The sequence below is a fragment of the Coregonus lavaretus genome, assembly GCF_964263955.1.
Source record: "Coregonus lavaretus genome assembly, chromosome: 10".
NCBI classification, from domain to species: Eukaryota; Metazoa; Chordata; class Actinopteri; order Salmoniformes; family Salmonidae; genus Coregonus; species Coregonus lavaretus.
In genome coordinates this window covers 9,467,865-9,485,297 of record NC_139997.1, presented here as the reverse complement: position 1 = coordinate 9,485,297, position 17,433 = coordinate 9,467,865, and the positions used below count along the sequence as shown (strand labels likewise).

At 44.1% G+C, this 17,433-nt stretch overlaps 1 protein-coding gene across 1 annotated transcript; it reads left to right on the top strand.

Annotated features, from left to right (window-relative positions):
- Positions 1-6,407: 6,407 nt before the first annotated feature.
- LOC311136042 (NADH dehydrogenase [ubiquinone] 1 alpha subcomplex subunit 8-like) lies at positions 6,408-13,868 on the top strand. Its single transcript, XM_084170107.1, has 4 exons — positions 6,408-6,579; positions 7,544-7,707; positions 10,620-10,785; positions 13,362-13,868. Exons 1-4 carry the CDS (start codon positions 6,529-6,531, stop codon positions 13,497-13,499), a joined length of 519 nt encoding a protein of 172 aa, XP_084026233.1. The 5' UTR covers positions 6,408-6,528; the 3' UTR covers positions 13,500-13,868.
- Positions 13,869-17,433: the final 3,565 nt, after the last annotated feature.

The window sequence follows — 17,433 nt, the reverse complement described above, 5'->3', positions numbered from 1 at the left end:
CACTCTAAATGAAGTCACCTAATAAAACAAATGACAAGAGGCACTGTTTTGAAGTCACTGCAAAGCCATTTCTGAACCTCTACACCAGGGTTCTTCAATTCCGGTCCTGGAGGGCCGAAACACTTCTGTTTTTTATTTCTACCTGGTAGTTAATTGCACTCACCTGGTGTCCCATGTCTGAATTAGCCCCTGATTAGAAGGAGAGGATGAAAAACAGAGGTTTCGGCCCTCCAGGACCGGAATTGAAGAACCCTGCCCTACACCATAGTAAAATAAACACACCTTAATGCAGGGGTGTCAAACTCATTCCATGGAGGGCCTAGTGTCTGCTGGTTTTTGGTTTTTCCATTAAATTAAGACCTAGACAACCAGGTGAGGGGAGTTCCTTACTAATTAGTGACCATAATTCATCAATCACGTACAAGGCAGGAGTGAAAACCTGAAGACACTTGGCCCTCCGTGGAATGAGTTTGACACATTTACCTTAATGCATACTTTTTAATTATATTATGTGAACTGAACACACACACACAAACAATTTATATATACATTAGTACTTTCTAAAAATCTTGATTTTCCTTAAAGTATCATTTTTAGAAAGTACTAATGTTACTACCTCCACTACAACAAATACTGTACATACTTAAATACATGTAATTTAAACAATTTATTTAATTACTGTAGGATTCCATTCATTCCTATGGAGGACTGCTCCTTCTGAGGAGTACCAACAGAGTACCACAGTATGAGTCATAATACCCATAAAACCTAGTGGTCAAAAAGGGAAAACGTTTTTCCACCATTCATTTGTCCCATAGGGGATTTTAGAAACACTTTAAAAAAGGGTTTTGTTTCGTGTAGGCTTCCCCTGGCGTGATGTTTTGATAACCGTGTAAATCTCTCTCGGACAAGGTGACTTTTATAAATATATTTGCCTGTATTTACCCCTAAAAATGAAATGCTAGTTAGCTGCTAATGTGGCTATCATACATAACTACAATTTCCACGATACTCTGGATGAGACTGCCGAATCGAGGCAAAGGTAAGAATCTCTGGATTAACTATCTAATGTTAACTAAATTTAGTAATTCATAAATTGGCTAAATTTACTTAAATTGACAATTCTCTGAACTGTCTTGGGCAAGTTTAAAATTGACACAATACCTGTTAGCAAAGGTGTTAGCGAAAGATGACGTGCAGGAGCTTGCAGGGATTTGTAGTCTTGCATGATGTCTACTTTGATGCTAATTAGCATTTTCAAATCTGAGCGTAATAGAACCGAATATATTGATAAAAGTCACCTTGTCCGAGAGAGATTTACACGGTTATCAAAATGTCACGCTAGGGTAAGCCTACACAATACACTGCCCTTATTTTAAGTGTTTCTAAAATCTCTGATGGGAAAAATGAATGGTGGAAAAATGATTGGAACCATTTCCTTGTTTGACCGCTAGGTTTTATGGATATTATGACACGTCCACTGTGGGGCTCTATATGGCGGCTGGTAGCTTCAAAGCCTCTCATTAGCCAACACACAGCATCAGCAATCCAGGGTTTATATACATCATTGAATAAAACGTGAGGCTACATGCACAGTACAACACAAACATTTATTACGCCGTAAACGCTAACTATAGTTTCTGTGTAGGAATAACTACTCTACCAGTTATCACCCGTGGGTTTCATCAACTTTATAGCACCATGTAATGTACCATCTGAGTAGATTTAAGGCACTGTGTACACAAAAGATTAAAGGTAATCTCCAGTGGCTTCATATTGTAAACGAACTATCCTGAACAAAAATAGAAACGCAACATGCAACAATTTCAACAATTTTACTGAGTTACAGTTCATATAAGGAAATCAGTCAATTGAAATAAATTCAATAGGCCCTAATCTTTGGATTTCACATGACTTGGAATGGGAACAGCCATGGGTAGGCCTGGGAGGGCATAGGCTCACCCACTTGGGAGCCAGGCCCACCCACTGGGGAGCCAGGCCCAGCCAATCAGAATGAGTTTTACCCACAAAAGGGCTTTATTACAGACATAAATACTTCTCAGTAACCCACCCCCACTCACACGATTCCGCAGGTGAAGAAGCTGGATGTGGAGGTCCTGGGCTGGTGTGGTTACACATGGTCTGCAGTTGTGAGGCCAGTTGGACGTACTGCCAAATTCTCAAAAACTACGTTGGAGGCAGCTTTTGGTAGAGAAATTAACATTAAATTATCTGGCAACAGCTTTGGTGGACATTCCTGCAGTCAGCATGCCAATTGCACGCTCCCTCAAAATTTGAGACATCTGTGGCATTGTGTTGTGTGACAAAACTGCACATTTTAATGTGGCCTTTTATTGTCCCAAGCACAAGCTGCACCTGTGTAATTATCATGCTGTTTAACCAGCTTCTTGATGTGCCACACCTGTCAGGTGTATGGATTATCTTGGCAAAGGAGAAATGCTCACTAACAGGGATGTAATTAAATTTCTCCACAACATTTGAGAGAAGTAAGCTTTTTGTGCATATGGAACATTTCTGGGATCTTTTATTTCAGCTCATGAAACATGGGATCAACATTTTACATGTTGCGTTTATATTTTTGTTCAGTGTATACATATTTTTTAATGTTTCACAAATGTCTGGAATTTATACAATTGTAGAAGCTCAATAATAAATAAATAAAATCCCACAGCATTTGCATTTATGAATATAACATTTGGCCAAGAGAATAAACTATCTTCCTTCAAGTCAAAGCGGTCTGCTAGTTTTTAATTCAGCTGCCTTTTCCGTCAACATGCTAGGCTAGCTAATGCTAAAGAAGCCCATTGGATTCCATGAAAATGCGATGCATAGCGTTGGGGAGTAGCTGCCGGAAGTCTTGTGGAATCCAATAGGCTGCTTTAGCATTCGCTAGCATGGTAACGAAAAAGGCAGGTTCATTGAAAACTAGCAGTATTTCAATCTAATTGAAAACTAGCAGTATTTTGTGGCTTGGATAATGGGATAATTAGGAGTACAGCAAAACCTTCCATCCCTGAATTGAGATACGTTTTCAAGCCATATCCCTTGTCTGTCATCGCGGTGAAAACATATTGGCATAGGACCGTTTCGACTTGAAGGAAAACTAAACTTCAAGTCGAGTTTTGGCTAACAAGCAGCCAGATAAGCTTGGATCCATTGGTCCCAAGTGGCTCTCTCTGAGATTGTCATGGTTTCAAATCCCTGGTAGGTGCGCAAGGACCTCACCCCGCCAGCTTGAATCAGCAGCTGAATCCCCAGATAAAACAGGTTAGGGTAAGCCGTGTTGCGGTTGTTCCCTCGCACATGATCCTCAGCCTCATTGAGACTTGACCCACAGTGGCACCTACATCATGGTACAGTTGGTGGAAATCCTGCCCAGTCTGTTGGCCTGTCCAAACTCGTGCCAGGAAGTCCCACCCCTTGAGCACATTGTCTCTGGTAAGGCTATCTCCTCAACACCCATCTCCCTGCTTGCTTGATTCAGGGTCCTCCTGAGCTTAGCCGGAGTGATAGATCCTCCAGACGTCAGGATTGTGATAGCCAACACCATCAGGTTGAGGATTGCTGAATGGTCCGTGTAGCTGCAGGTTGTTGAACCATTATTAGGGCAAGAGTTTCCACTACGTCACGGGAGACTGCAGCGGTTGGTGCTCCGCTTGTCATATCCATATCTAAAAGGCCATGAAACAGCCATGGGTGCAATTCTCCAACATCCGGCTGCACGATCCGGGGTTAGCGTGTTGGCCCCAGAGGAATGAGCATTTTGGTTGAGAATGGCATCCATCCACAGGGCCCACCTCTGTGCAGTGAAAGTCACATTCCCGTCATTATCTGCCACTACCCTGACTTCGTTGGGCCAATTGCCCGCCAACAGAACACCAACACTGATCACTACATTTCGAGTAAGGCTAGCATGGGCAATCGGTTCCTCTATCAAGTCCCTGACCAGATCCCTTGCCTCAGCCACGGTGAAGACAGATTCACGTCTAATGGTCAGCTTATCACTAATTTTATTTTATTTAATTTTATTTAACCTTTATTTAACCAGGTAAGCCAGTTGAGAACAAGTTCTCATTTACAACTGCGACCTGGCCAAGATAAAGCAAAGCAGTGCGATAAAAACAACAACACAGAGTTACATATGGGGTAAACAAAACATAAAGTCAAAAATACAACAGAAAATATATATACAGTGTGTGCGAATGTAGTAAGTTATGGAGGTAAGGCAATAAATAGGCCATAGTGCAAAATAGTTACAATTTCGTATTAACACTGGAATGATAGATGTGCAAAAGATGATGTGCAAATAGAGATACTGGGGTGCAAATTAGCAAAATAAATAACAATATGGGGATGAGGTAGTTGGGTGGGCTAATTTCAGAATGGCTGTGTACAGGTGCAGTGATCGGTAAGCTGCTCTGACAACTGACGCTTAAATTTTGTGAGGGAGATAAGAGTCTCCAGCTTCAGAGATTTTTGCAGTTCGTTCCAGTCATTGGCAGCAGAGAAATGGAAGGAATGGCGGCCAAAGGAGGTGTTGGCTTTGGGGATGACCAGTGAGATATACCTGCTGGAGCGCAGACTACGGGTGGGTGTTGCTATGGTGACCAGTGAGCTAAGGTAAGACAGGGTTAATAATAAGGTTTAATGATGCTATTTCCATCCCAGTATCAGGATCACATTTGACAACCTGTTGCATCCTTTGGATACAAAGTCCAGCAATCCGTCCTCGGATCCTTCAAGGAACTTGAAGCTTTCTACCTTCTCCACTGTGGTCCCGTCGATGTGGATTGGGGGGTGCACCCTCTGCTATTTCCTGAAGTCTACGATCATCTCCTTTGTTTTGTTGACGTTGAGTGAGAGGTTATTTTCCTGGCACCACACTCCCAGAGCCCTCACTTCCTCCCTGTAGGCGGTCTCGTCATTGTTGGTAATCAAGCCTACTACTGTTGTGTCGTCTGCAAACTTGATGATTGAGTTGGAGGCGTGCTTGGCCACGCAGTCATGGGTGAACAGGGAGTACAGGAGGGGGCTGAGCACGCACCCTTGTGGGGCCCCAGTGTTGAGGATCAGCAAAGTGGAGATGTTGTTTCCTACCTTCACCACCTGGGGGCGGCCCGTCAGGAAGTCCAGGACCCAGTTGCACAGGGCAGGGTTCAGACCCAGGGCTTCGAGCTTGATGATGAGCTTGGAGGGTAATATGGTGTTGAATGCTGAGCTATAGTCAATAAACAGCATTCTTACATAGGTATTCCTCTTGTCCAGATGGAATAGGGCAGTGTGCAGTGTGATGGCAATTGCATTGTCTGTGGATCTATTGGGGCGGTAAGCAAATTGAAGTGGGTCTAGGGTGACAGGTAAGGTAGAGGTGATATGATCCTTGACTAGTCTCTCAAAGCACTTCATGATGACAGAGGTGAGTGCTACAGGGCGATAGTCATTTAGTTCAGTTACCTTTGCGTTATTGGGTACAGGAACAATGGTGGCCATCTTGAAGCATGTGGGAACAGCAGACTGGGAAAGGGAGAGATTGAATATGTCCATAGACACACCAGCCAGCTGGTCTGCGCATGCTCTGAGGACGCGGCTAGGGATGCTGTCTAGGCTGGCAGCCTTGCGGGGGTTAACAGGCTTAAATGTCTTAATCATGTTGGCCATGGAGAAGGAGAGGCCACAGTCCTTGGTAGTGGGCCTCGTCAGTGGCACTGTGTTATCCTCAAAGCGGGTGAAGAAGGTGTTTAGCTTGTCTGGAAGCGAGACGTCTGTGTCGGCGACGTGGCTGGTTTTCCTTTTGTAGTCCATTGAATGTCCAACAAGGGTGAAAGAAAGTGAGGTGGCCAAAGTTAGAGTTGTACAGAGCATTTCCAATGCAGCAGCGGTTAATGGCACTGCCAAGGTGGAGAAAATATCTAGGAAGATAGAAATCATTGTGGTTGCATCGGAACGGTTCCTGGGGCTGAAAGATTTCTCGGCAAAAGAGTTACATGGAATATTGTCAAAAGCCGTACCACCATCTCAGGCCCTAGAGACTGAGAAGGGAGATATGGAGATTTAAAAGAAGGAAGACGTGAGTTTTGTTTTGTCAATGTACTATTTTATTTGGGTGGATTTAGTTAGTTTCCCTATTATGTATGGATTTATTTTGTTACATGGAATATTGGCAAAAGACGTATCACTCTCTCAGGTCCTAGAGCCTGAGAAGAGAGATATGGAGAACTAAAAGAAGGAAGATATGGGAGTTTTGTTTGTTTTGGCAATATACTATTTTTATTAGGGTGGAGTAAGTCAGTTTGGATTTATTTTTTATTTGATATATTTTGTGATTTCAAACCGTCCAGTTGGTGGCGGCAATACAACTTTTGGATGTAGTCCGCCATAAAATCCACAGAAGAAGAAGAAGAATGCACTCACTGACCTTCCTTGTGCTGCCTCGTCCTGTAGCTAGACGAGTACCTTGAGTTTATTACATTAGTCTTTCATTTTGATTCATCTGACAGAAGTCGAACCATGCCGGGTTCGGTGGAGGTTCCCACTTTGAATGACTTGAATGTTGAGGAGGTAAGAACGAATCATGACGTTGAGAAACAATCTGGTTAGCAATGCTAGCTAGCTATCAGCTGCAATCCAATTGTAGCTAGCATAGCAAGCCAGCATAGCAGGCTGCTGTTAGCTAGCAAGCTTGCTAAATACTGGCTTTCGAACAAGGTTGCAAGCTTGTTAAATACTGGTTTTCGAACAAGGTTGCTAGGTTCCGTGTTGATTGCAAAGTATTGCATAGATAGTGATAACGCCAACTACTTGCTGAGATCTGGGAGTAAAAAGTTAACTAGCAAACGTTAACTAGGTAGCTAGTTTTTAATTTATGTACAGCAGTCTCTGTTTGGGACATAGCTAACTACAGCTTTTACTAAAAACCATGTCGTGATACCCTACAATGCAAGGTCCCTACCTAGCAAGCTTGCTAGCTATATTATCATGGGAAGTGATTTAATGCGTTATTTTATGCGTTCTAGCTAGCTAGCTACCTGGTTTCATTGAATTCCCCTCCCTCAAGTTGGCTCACATCAAAATGTATTTCTGACTAGCCGTCAATCTGTTATGATATTCAGCCTGTCCTTGAGTGCATTTGCAGGGCAACTTCAGTTGGTCTTTGGGGCGTGTCTAAATACGTCAATATAATGTTATTTGCATTCGGAACAATTAGTTTTGAACTGAATAAAATTAGGTCTGTAAGAAATAGGAACTGTTGCCCTTCTGATCGCCAATATCAAAAACAGTGATGTACTTTAACTGATCTCCCCACTCCAAATACCAGTAAACCAGATTTATGCTCCCAAAAAGTTAGTTTTATTTCAAAGATGGCATAGCTGACAATGTTCACCATTGCTTTTTATCTTTCGTATTATATTAGAGATTAGGCTGTTTAATGTTTGATATTGAAGTAGGCTATATACGTGTCTATATACAGTATGTGTGTCTGTGTTGAATAGTGTCTGAATAGTGTCTCATTCTGCCTGTGTAGATCAGTGTGTCTTCTGCAGTGCTGAAAGGAGCTGCCCACCACTATGGCTCACAGTGTGACAAGGCCAACAAGGAGTTCATGCTCTGTCGCTGGGAGGAGAAGGACCCTAGGAAGTGTCTGAACGAAGGGAGGAAAGTCAACGAGTGTGCACTTAACTTCTTCAGGTAGGTAATCATAGTGTTGACTGACTATTAAACACCCAAATGAAAAAGGTTGGTCTGTTTTACTTCAGCAACTTTAAAGCTGTTTTAGCGTCATTAAGGACCAGTGATGGTTGTGATTACATGATACAGTGCATTCTGAAATTATTCAGACCTCTTGACTTTTTCCCCCAAAAAATTACGTTACAGCCTAGTTCTAAAATGGATAAAAGTATTGCTTCCCCTCATAATGACAAAGCAAAAACAGGTTTTTAGAAATTTTTGCATATGTATTATAAATAAAAAGAACTGAAATATGACATTTACATAAGGATTCAGACCCTTTACTCAGTACTTTGTTGAAGCACCTTTTGGCAGCGATTACAGCCTCGGGTTTTCTTGGGTATGACGCTACAAACTTGGCACACCTGTATTTGGGGAGTTTCTCCCATTCTTCTCTGCAGATCCTCTCAAGCTCTGTCAGGTTGGATGTCAAGGACATTCAGAGACTCGTCCCGAAGCCATTCATGCGTTATCTTGGCTGTGTGCTTAGGGTCATTGTCCTGTTGGAAGGTGAACCTTCGCCCCAGTCTGAGGTCCTGAGTAGATTTTCATCAAGGATCTCTCTGTAGTTTGCTCCGTTCATCTTTCCCTCGATCCTGACTAGTCTCCCAGTCCCTGACGCTGAAAAACATCCCAGCAGCATGATGCTGCCACCACCATGCTTCACCGTAGGGATGGTGCCAGGTTTCCTCCAGATGTGACGCTTGGAATTCAGGCCAAAGAGTTAAATCTTGGTTTCATCAGATCAGAGAATCTTGATTCTCAAGGTCTGAGAGTCCTTTCGGTGCCTTTTGGCAAACTCCAAGCGGGCTGTCATGTGCCTTTTTTTACTGAGGAATGGCTTCCGTCTGGCCACTCTACCATAAAGGTCTGATTGGTGGGAGTGCTGCAGAGATGGTTGTCCTTCTGGAAGGTTCTCCCATCTCCACAGAGGGAATCTGGAGCTCTGTCAGAGTGACCATTGGGTTCTTAGTCACCTCCCTGACCAAGGCCCTTCTCCCCCGATTGCTCAGTTTGGCCGGGCGGCCAGTTCTAGGAAGAGTCTTGGTGGTTCCAAACTTCTTCCATTTAAGAATGATGGAGGCCACTGTGTTCTTGGACCTTCAATGCTGCAGAAATGTTTTGGTGCCTCGACACAATCCTGTCTCTGAGCTCTACGGAGAATTCCTTCGACCTCATGGCTTGGTTTTTGCTCTGACATGCACTGTCAACTGTGGGACCTTTTATATAGACAGGTGTGTGCCTTTCCAAATCATGTCCAATCAATTGAATTTACCACAGGTGGAGTCCAATCAAGTTGTAGAAACATCTCAAGGATAATCAATGGAAACAGGATGCACCTGAGCTCAATTTCGAGTCTCATAGCAAAGGGTCTGAATACTTAGGTAAATAAGGTATTTCTGTTTTATACATTTGCAAAAAATTCTAAAAACCTGTTTTCGCTTAGTCATTATGGGGTATTGTGTGTAGATTGCTGATGAAAAATAAATAATTTAATCAATTTTAGAACAAGGCTGTAACGTAAAACAAAATGTGGAAAAAGTAAATTAGTCTGAATACTTTCCGAATGCACTGTATAAGATTTTCAGCCTGCATGTGTTTTTACAACAGAAATTGAAAAGATGTCAAGCCTTGTCAGGATTCTGCTGTATGTCTACTGTATGAAACGGCTGATCCACATCCAGCAGCCTTTACTGAACTTCGCTGTCTGCCATTTTGATTCATCGTCTTGTCAACAGTTTTCAGCCGATGAAAGCCTCAACCTGGGTGTTTTGATATTGCCTTTACAACAGGGTGAAGATATTTCAATTTAGGTTAAACCTAAAGCACATGTTTTCCTTTCCACTTCTGTTCTGCAACTGACTAACGAGTCAATAGAGTGGTAGGCTAACTATATACTGTCTGTCTGTCAGACATGGGATATACAGGTAACTGACAAAATAAAGGAAACGCCAACATAGTGTCTTAATAGGGCGTTGGGCCACATCGAGCCAGAGCAGCTTTAATGGAACTCGTGGAGGGATGCGACACCATTCCTCCACAAGAAATTCCATAATTTGGTGTTTTGTTGATGGTGGTGGAAAACGCTATCTCAGGCGCCGCTCCAGAATCTCCCATAAGTGTTCAATTGGGTTGAGATCTGGTGACTGAGACGGCCATGGCATGTGGTTTTCATGGGTTGTCTCACTGTGGGGCATGGCGGGCGGCTGTGTTTACAGAAGGCCGCTGTGCAATTATAACACCTATTGATGCCGGACACACAGGCACATACCTCTGCAGTGACTGGTATCTGTCCCTGAATTGGGCAGGGTTTGACATGCAGGCTTGCTCTGTAAGGTCCACAAATAAAACCACTTCCAAATCAGGAACTAATAAACAGTTCTGCTCCCAGATGTAAACAGGGTTACTGAGAATGGTAAAACACAGCATTATTGTAATGGTACAAGGTTTTGGCAAACTTGTAATTACACCTGGTTATTTATGCTTTTGGAGGTCCTACACCTATCTGAAGTGGTACCTTACCCACATTACAAATGTCAATAAACATAGGGCTAGCTAGATAGTAGTACATGGATCTGGACTGGATAATGTTTTGTAATAAAAAAAATTGGGATCAAGGATCATAATATTATGTAGTATGTACTCAAGTGTTAATTTGACCGTAAGAAAGCGAACTCTTGTCCAGCATGTTTGGAAAGTGATACATTTAGAACTCACTTCAGTTGCCTGAGTGAGATGGGGGACATTCGTCAACAGCCTATGCTCCTTAAAAGAACCGAGGGCTTAAGTAAGTAAATAGATGCCTGGGGAAGTGATTCTGTCTTAACTGTCACCTTAGAAAACAACGTGTCCTAATCAGATGTTTCCTCCAGGCAGATAAAGGGGAGCTGTGCTGAGTCCTTCACAGAGTACTGGACCTGCCTGGACTACTCCAACCTGGCAGAGCTGCGTCACTGCCGCCAACAGCAGCAGGCCTTTGACAGTTGTGTGCAGGACAAGCTGGGCTGGGAGAGACCCAACCTGGGAGAACTGTCCAAGGTGAGGTCCTTTAAACTATTACCAGAAGGAAGAGTCGGCTCATTTAGCATATGCTCTTATCCAGAGCGACTTTCAGCAGTGAGTCCACACATTTTGTGGACACATACATACATATACTTTTTCTTTGTACCGGTCCCCCGTGGGAATCGGAACCCACAACCCTGGCGTTACAAGCATCATGCTCTACCAACTGAGCCACACGGAACCTCCCAGACATTTTTATTTATTTTATTTCACCTTTATTTAACCAGGTAAGCCAGTTGAGAACAAGTTCTCATTTACAACTGCCACCTGGCCAAGATAAAGCAAAGCAGTGCGATTTAAAAACAGCAAGTGATAGATGTGCAAATAGAGATACTGGGGTGCAAATGAGCAAAATAAATAACAATATGGGGATGAGGTAGTTGGGTGGCCTAATTACAGATGGGCTGTGTACAGGTGCAGTGATCGGTAAGCTGCTCTGACAACTGATGCTTAAAGTTAATGAGGGAGATAAGTGTCTCCAGCTTCAGAGATTTTTGTAGTTCGTTCCAGTCATTTGCAGCAGAGAACTGGAAGGAATGGCGGCCAAAGGAGGTGTTGGCTTTGGGGATGACCAGTGAGATATACCTGCTGGAGCGCATACTACGGGTGGGTGTTGCTATGGTGACCAATGAGCTAAGATAAGGCGGGGATTTGCCTAGAAGTGATTTATAGATGACCTGGAGCCAGTGGGTTTGGCGACGAATATGTAGTGAGGGCCAGCCAACGAGAGCGTACAGGTCACAATGGTGGGTAGTATATGGGGCTTTGGTGACAACGGATGGCACTGTGATAGACTATATCCAATTTGCTGAGTTGAGTGTTGGAAGCTATTTTGTAAATTACATCGCCGAAGTCATGGTTCGGGTAGGATAGTCAGTTTTACGAGGGCATGTTTGGCAGCATGAGTGAAGGAGGCTTTGTTGCGAAATAGGAAGCCGATTCTAGATTTAACTTTGGATTGGAGATGCTTAATGTGAGTCTGGAAGGAGAGTTTACGGTCTAACCAGACACCTAGGTATTTGTAGTTGTCCACATATTCTAAGTCAGACCCACCGAGAGTAGTGATTCTAGTCAGGCGGGCGGGTGCAAGCAGCGTTCGATTGAAGAGCATGCATTTAGTTTTACTAGTGTTTAAGAGCAGTTGGAGGCCACGGAAGGAGTGTTGTATGCCATTGGATCTTGTTTGGAGGTTTGTTAACAGTGTCCAATGAAGGGCCAGATGTATACAAAATGGTGTCGTCTGCGTAGAGGTGGATCTGAGAGTCACCAGCAGCAAGAGCAACATCATTGATATACACAGAGAATAGAGTCGGCCCGAGAATTGAACCCTGTGGTACCCCCATAGAGACTGCCAGAGGTCCAGACAACAGGCCCTCCGATTTGACACATTGAACTCTATCTGAAAAGTAGTTGGTGAACCAGGCGAGGCAGTCAGTTGAGAAACCAAGGCTATTTAGTCTGCCAATAAGAATGCGGTGATTGACAGAGTCAAAAGCCTTGGCCAGGTCGATGAAGACGGCTGCACAGTACTGTCTTTTCTCAATCGCGGTTATAATATCGTTTAGGACCTTGAGCATGGCTGAGGTGCACCCATGACCAGCTCGGAAACCAGATTGCATAGCGGAGAAGGTACGGTGGGATTCGAAGTGGTCCGTGAACTGTTTGTTAACTTGGCTTTCAAAAACTTTCGAAAGGCAGGGCAGGATGGATATAGGTCTGTAACAGTTTGGATCTAGAGTGTCACCCCCTTTGAAGAGGGGGATGACCACGGCAGCATTCCAATCTCCGGGGATCTCAGACGATACGAAAGAGGTTGAACAGGCTAGTAATAGGGGTTGCGACAATTTCGGCAGCTAATTTTAGAAAGAAAGGGTCCAGATTGTCTAGCCCAGCTGATTTGTAGGGGTCCAGATTTTGCAGCTCTTTCAGGACATCAGCTATCTGAATTTGGGTGAAGGAGAAGCGGGGGCGGCATGGGCAAGTTGCAGCTGAGGGTGCAGAGCTGGTGGCCGGGGTAGGGGTAGCCAGGTGGAAAGCATGGCCGGCCAGCCGTAGCAAAATGCTAATTGAAATTCTCGATTATTGTAGATTTATCGGTGGTGACAGTGTTTCCTAGCCTCAGTGGAGTGGGTAGCTGGGAGGAGGTGCTTTTATTCACATACTAAAATAAAGCTTTAGGTGATTCAATTATAAGATTATGTTTGGGAACAACAAAACAGTGATTCTATGTATTGGACTTTCATTTTGTCCAGCTCCTGATGTTATGGTGCATAACCCGCTCCCATTCTCTTACCTATACTACCCGCTTGTCTGCGGGTTGGTTTTCTCCCTTTGCCTCTCAGTCCTCCATTAACGGTGCAAATGCTAGGTAAACAGTACTTACTCACATTAAGCCTGTTGACACAGATCTTCATTGAACCTAATATGCTTTCTCTTTTACAAGCAAAACATTCACTTGTGTTCTTAGTATAGACCTACGAACCGGTCTGCTTGCTCCCTGTCTCCTCTTCTCTTTGGATTTATTTAATGTTTCGGCTCATGTTTCTCTTCAGGTGACAAAGGTGGACACCACTCGTCCCCTTCCTGAGAATGCTTACCACTCGAGGCCCCGGCCAGAGCCCAACCCTGTGATCGAGGGCCAGCTGCAGCCAGCCAAGCACGGCAGCCGACTCTTCTTCTGGAGCTGGTAAAGGGTCAGCTTCCCTGCCCCAATCCTAACCTTAACCATTAGGAGGAGGGGGGGGGGGGGGGGGGGGGGGGACAACTTCACCCTACACCAGAATGCAGTCCTAGGGACAACTTCACCCTACACCAGAATGCAAACTAGGGACAACTTCACCCTACACCAGAATGCAGTCCTCCAGAGCCTATCCCATCATGCCTGCTGTCTTGTCCAGTACAGCACACCCACCGTCATCAGACCTCGTTGGACAGGAAGGGACGTCTTTGTGCACCAGCCATCGTACACCTCTGCTGTCCCTATATTGTAGAAATGTTAATGAATGAACTAAAAGCTACTTATGTGTTTTATTGTTGTGAAATAAATACTGAATATTGAACTTGTTTAGAAATCGCCTGTCTGGTAGTTAGAATATTGTACCGCACATCGGTTTTTATGGGAATGTTCAGCTGAAATGTGTTGTATTTTTGAATTTGGTTCAAAAGACACCATAAAATGTATTTTCTACAAACTGTAGGAGATCATTGATTAAGTTATGATTTTGCAGACAGGAACTGTGTCCTGGAGTGTAGTCATCATCAACTGTATTGTTGGGTTCAGGGTCAGTACCTGTGGGCACAGTCCAGTTTCCTCCTGTTCTCCCTGCTCACTCTCTCCCTGAGACCTGGAGGATGGTCCTGGGAAGACTGATGGGGCCACTTCAAAGACAGGGTGCATCCCAAATGGCACCCTATTCCCTATATAGTGCACTACTTTTGACCAGAGCCCTAGGGTGCCATTTGGGACGTAACCCCAGAGTCATAGAGAGAGAAGGCTGTTGTGCCAATATCCACACACTGTCAGACAAAGGAAAACTGTCTAACGAGTATTGGAACAATACTGAAGGGGACTTTAAATGGCCTAAAGGTTCTCAATTCAACTTTATTGTCCCCACAGGAAACTCAGCATGTCACTCTGACCTGTAGTGTACTCTTCACTAAAGTGTTAACAATGATGAGGCCTTTGTCTGTTTAGTGATTCCTTATGTTTTTATATTATAAAGGGTTATAAAGGTGTAAATACGTAGAGTCAGAGTTCTGTTAGTGCAGTGTGGAGTCTGATGTCAGTGCAGAATGGGGTCTGATGTCAGTGCAGAATGGGGTCTGATGTCAGTGCAGAATGGGGTCTGATGTCAGTGCAGTATGGAGTCTTTGGGCTGATGTCAGTGCAGTATGGGATCTGAGAGGTCTGATGTCAGTGCAGAATGGGGTTGGCTGTCAGTGCAGTATGGAGTCTTTGGGCTGATGTCAGTGCAGAATGGGGTCTGAGAGGTCTGATATCAGTGCAGTATGGAGTCTTTGGGCTGATGTCAGTGTGGAGTCTGAGAGGTCCTTGGCAGGGGGAGAGGTAGGGCTGCCTGTTTGCCGCCAGGAATACAGAGGGTGCATCCAAATTAGCACCCTATTTCCTTGATAGTGCACTACTGTTTACCAGAGCCCCTGTTGCTGACAGGGAAACACTACTCCTCTGGGGTTCAGTCCCAAATGGCACACTATTCCATATTATTGTAATTTTATCAGCAGTCTTAAGCATAGTGAGGACATACAGTAGCTGGATATTCTGGACATTTTTCTCACAGCCTCCATCCTATATAAAACAGCCTCTCCATCCTCAAAAAAACAGCCTCTCCGTCCTCTGTAAAACAGCCTCTCCGTCCTCTGTAAAACCAATTCACAGATGAGATTGAGCCCATTGAATTCAGAAGATGTCTTTAACAAAGGAGACATTACTGTGATGGCTACATTCCTATCCTCTCCTGCCCCCCTCTCCCGAAAAGGGAAACTCAATTGTTGTCAGAGGGCCGATTCTGTAGAGATCCCCTGAGATGTGATCTCTGGTCTGTACCGGTGGCTCATGCAGGAAGCGTCCGACAGCGGTGGTCCTGACCTGGGCGATGTGCAGCGGGATGGATGGGACGAAACAGGGATGAGGAAGGGGTCGAGAGGGGATGGAGTGGCACAAGGCAGGGCCTGCCTGCGTGTGGCGGGCAGAGGAGTTGAGGAGGGTGGGTCTAGTGGCTCGTGGCATGCCCGGCTCAGAGCCCCTCATAGGAAAAGGGGGGGTCACCATCAGTTGAATCTGACCTCCTGCAGGAAGCCCACTCTGGCAGAGGAAAGAAATACAAAACAGGACTTTGTCAAATCAACAGCCCGCTCGGGACAGGAGACTGCAGTGCTAAAGCTCTTAAACAAGCGAATTCACGTTCCCCAATTGTCAAAGTTCCCATTGTTCAGCCCACCACTTTGACAGAATCAAATAAATATTTGAAGTGGCGGTGGCTCGTGGGTACAAACAGTCAGTTCCTGGCCAACTTTTTTTTATCTCACAGTCATCAGGTCCTCTGTGTTGGAGACCAGGGATGGAATTCTATGAGGTGTCAAAGGAAGTCTTTTCATAAGCACTGGTTATTTGGCATATTTAGTGTTTGGTATAGCTGAATATCCTTTGTTGTTAGTTGTAGTAATGCTCCCCCTAAAATCACTTTTTTGTCAAGGCAATCATCTCGATTTTTGGCAATTCTTGATTGCTTTTAGCTATTAGGGTGTTGAATCAATCAAAATGCAAATTATTTTGTCTTAGAAATCTGTCTTGTCTCGCAAAAATGAAAAGTATCAATGCCATTATGAACCTTGTCAAGCAGACCTATTTCATTAGTTTATCCTCTAGTCCTCTGTTGAGCTCTCTGTTCCGTACATGGGTTGAGTTCTGCTTTAATGTTTCTTCTCAGCATGTACTTGCCTGCTTTGAACTCCCATGCAGGTTCTACTTAATACCCAGTCTGACTCTGACTCTCATGGGAATTGTCATTTTGTAGAGTACAAAGAGATCTGGGACTGGAAGTCACTCCCCAGATCCCCACCAGTCTAGTCTGAATAAGTCCTGGACTAGTCCTCTCTCTTTTGTTAAACCCAGACCTGGGTTCAAATAGTATTTGAAATCATTTCAAATACCTACACTGTGCTTGAGTAAGATTTTCTGTTGTAATGGAGCCAATAGAAAAGTCCCAAAAGGGCAAATCCCGCCAATCTGGTACTCCAGTAAGGCTAAAGCCAAACTCTCCATATTTTAAATATTTCAAAATATTATTTGAACCCAGGTTAAGCCAACAGAGAGATGTCTTTCTCCCAATGTCTTTCAACTGAAGTTGGAAAACTCCTTGCACATTTTTCCATAACATGAACATGATTAGCAGAGGAAGAATTCTTGCATTTTAATGGGATTACTGTCATGTGTTTGACATGAGGGACCTATTCTACAAACCCCACTCAACCACCCCAACCACTGGTGTCCTGCCTGACCAATTATAGAAATCAGGGCAACAAGGAAAAGTTTAGGCCAACATAGAAAGCTGTTTCTTTCCCTGGTTTCCCTCCCATCTTCCCTAATGTCTACCTCTTGTAATGAATTAATTTGTCAAGTTAATGCTTTTCAGCCAGATATCAACCTTTCAAAGTATTGTCATTTCAGGGTCATTTTAAAGGTGGCTGAATATACAGATTCATATTGTGTGTCTATATACCATATAAATGAAACAATTACTCAGAAGATGAGCTACAGTCCCGTGTAGCTCAGTTGGTAGAGCATGGCGCTTGCAATGCCAGGGTTGTGGGTTCGTTTCCCACGGGGGGCCAGTATGAAAATGTATGCACTCACTAACTGTAAGTTGCTCTGGATAAGAGCGTCTGCTAAATGACTAAAATGTAAGATAATCTTCTAGTGTTATATGATCACACACATCATAAACAGGATAACTAGTCAGCACAACTGAATGCATTCAACCAAAATGTGTCTTCCACATTTAACTCAACCCCTCTGAATCAGAGCGGTGCAGGGGGCTGCCTTAATCGACGTCCGTGGCACCCGGAGAGCAGTTGTTATTGGGTGTTAACTGCCTTGGTCAAGGG

Bases quoted from the DNA above. Each gene is read 5' to 3' on its own strand.
- LOC311136042 (XM_084170107.1), top strand. From the start codon at position 6,529: ATGCCGGGTTCGGTGGAGGTTCCCACTTTGAATGACTTGAATGTTGAG. The intron at 6,580-7,543 runs GTAAGAACGAAT...CTGCCTGTGTAG, and splicing joins ATGACTTGAATGTTGAGGAG to ATCAGTGTGTCTTCTGCAGT. The intron at 7,708-10,619 runs GTAGGTAATCAT...TGTTTCCTCCAG, and splicing joins TGTGCACTTAACTTCTTCAG to GCAGATAAAGGGGAGCTGTG.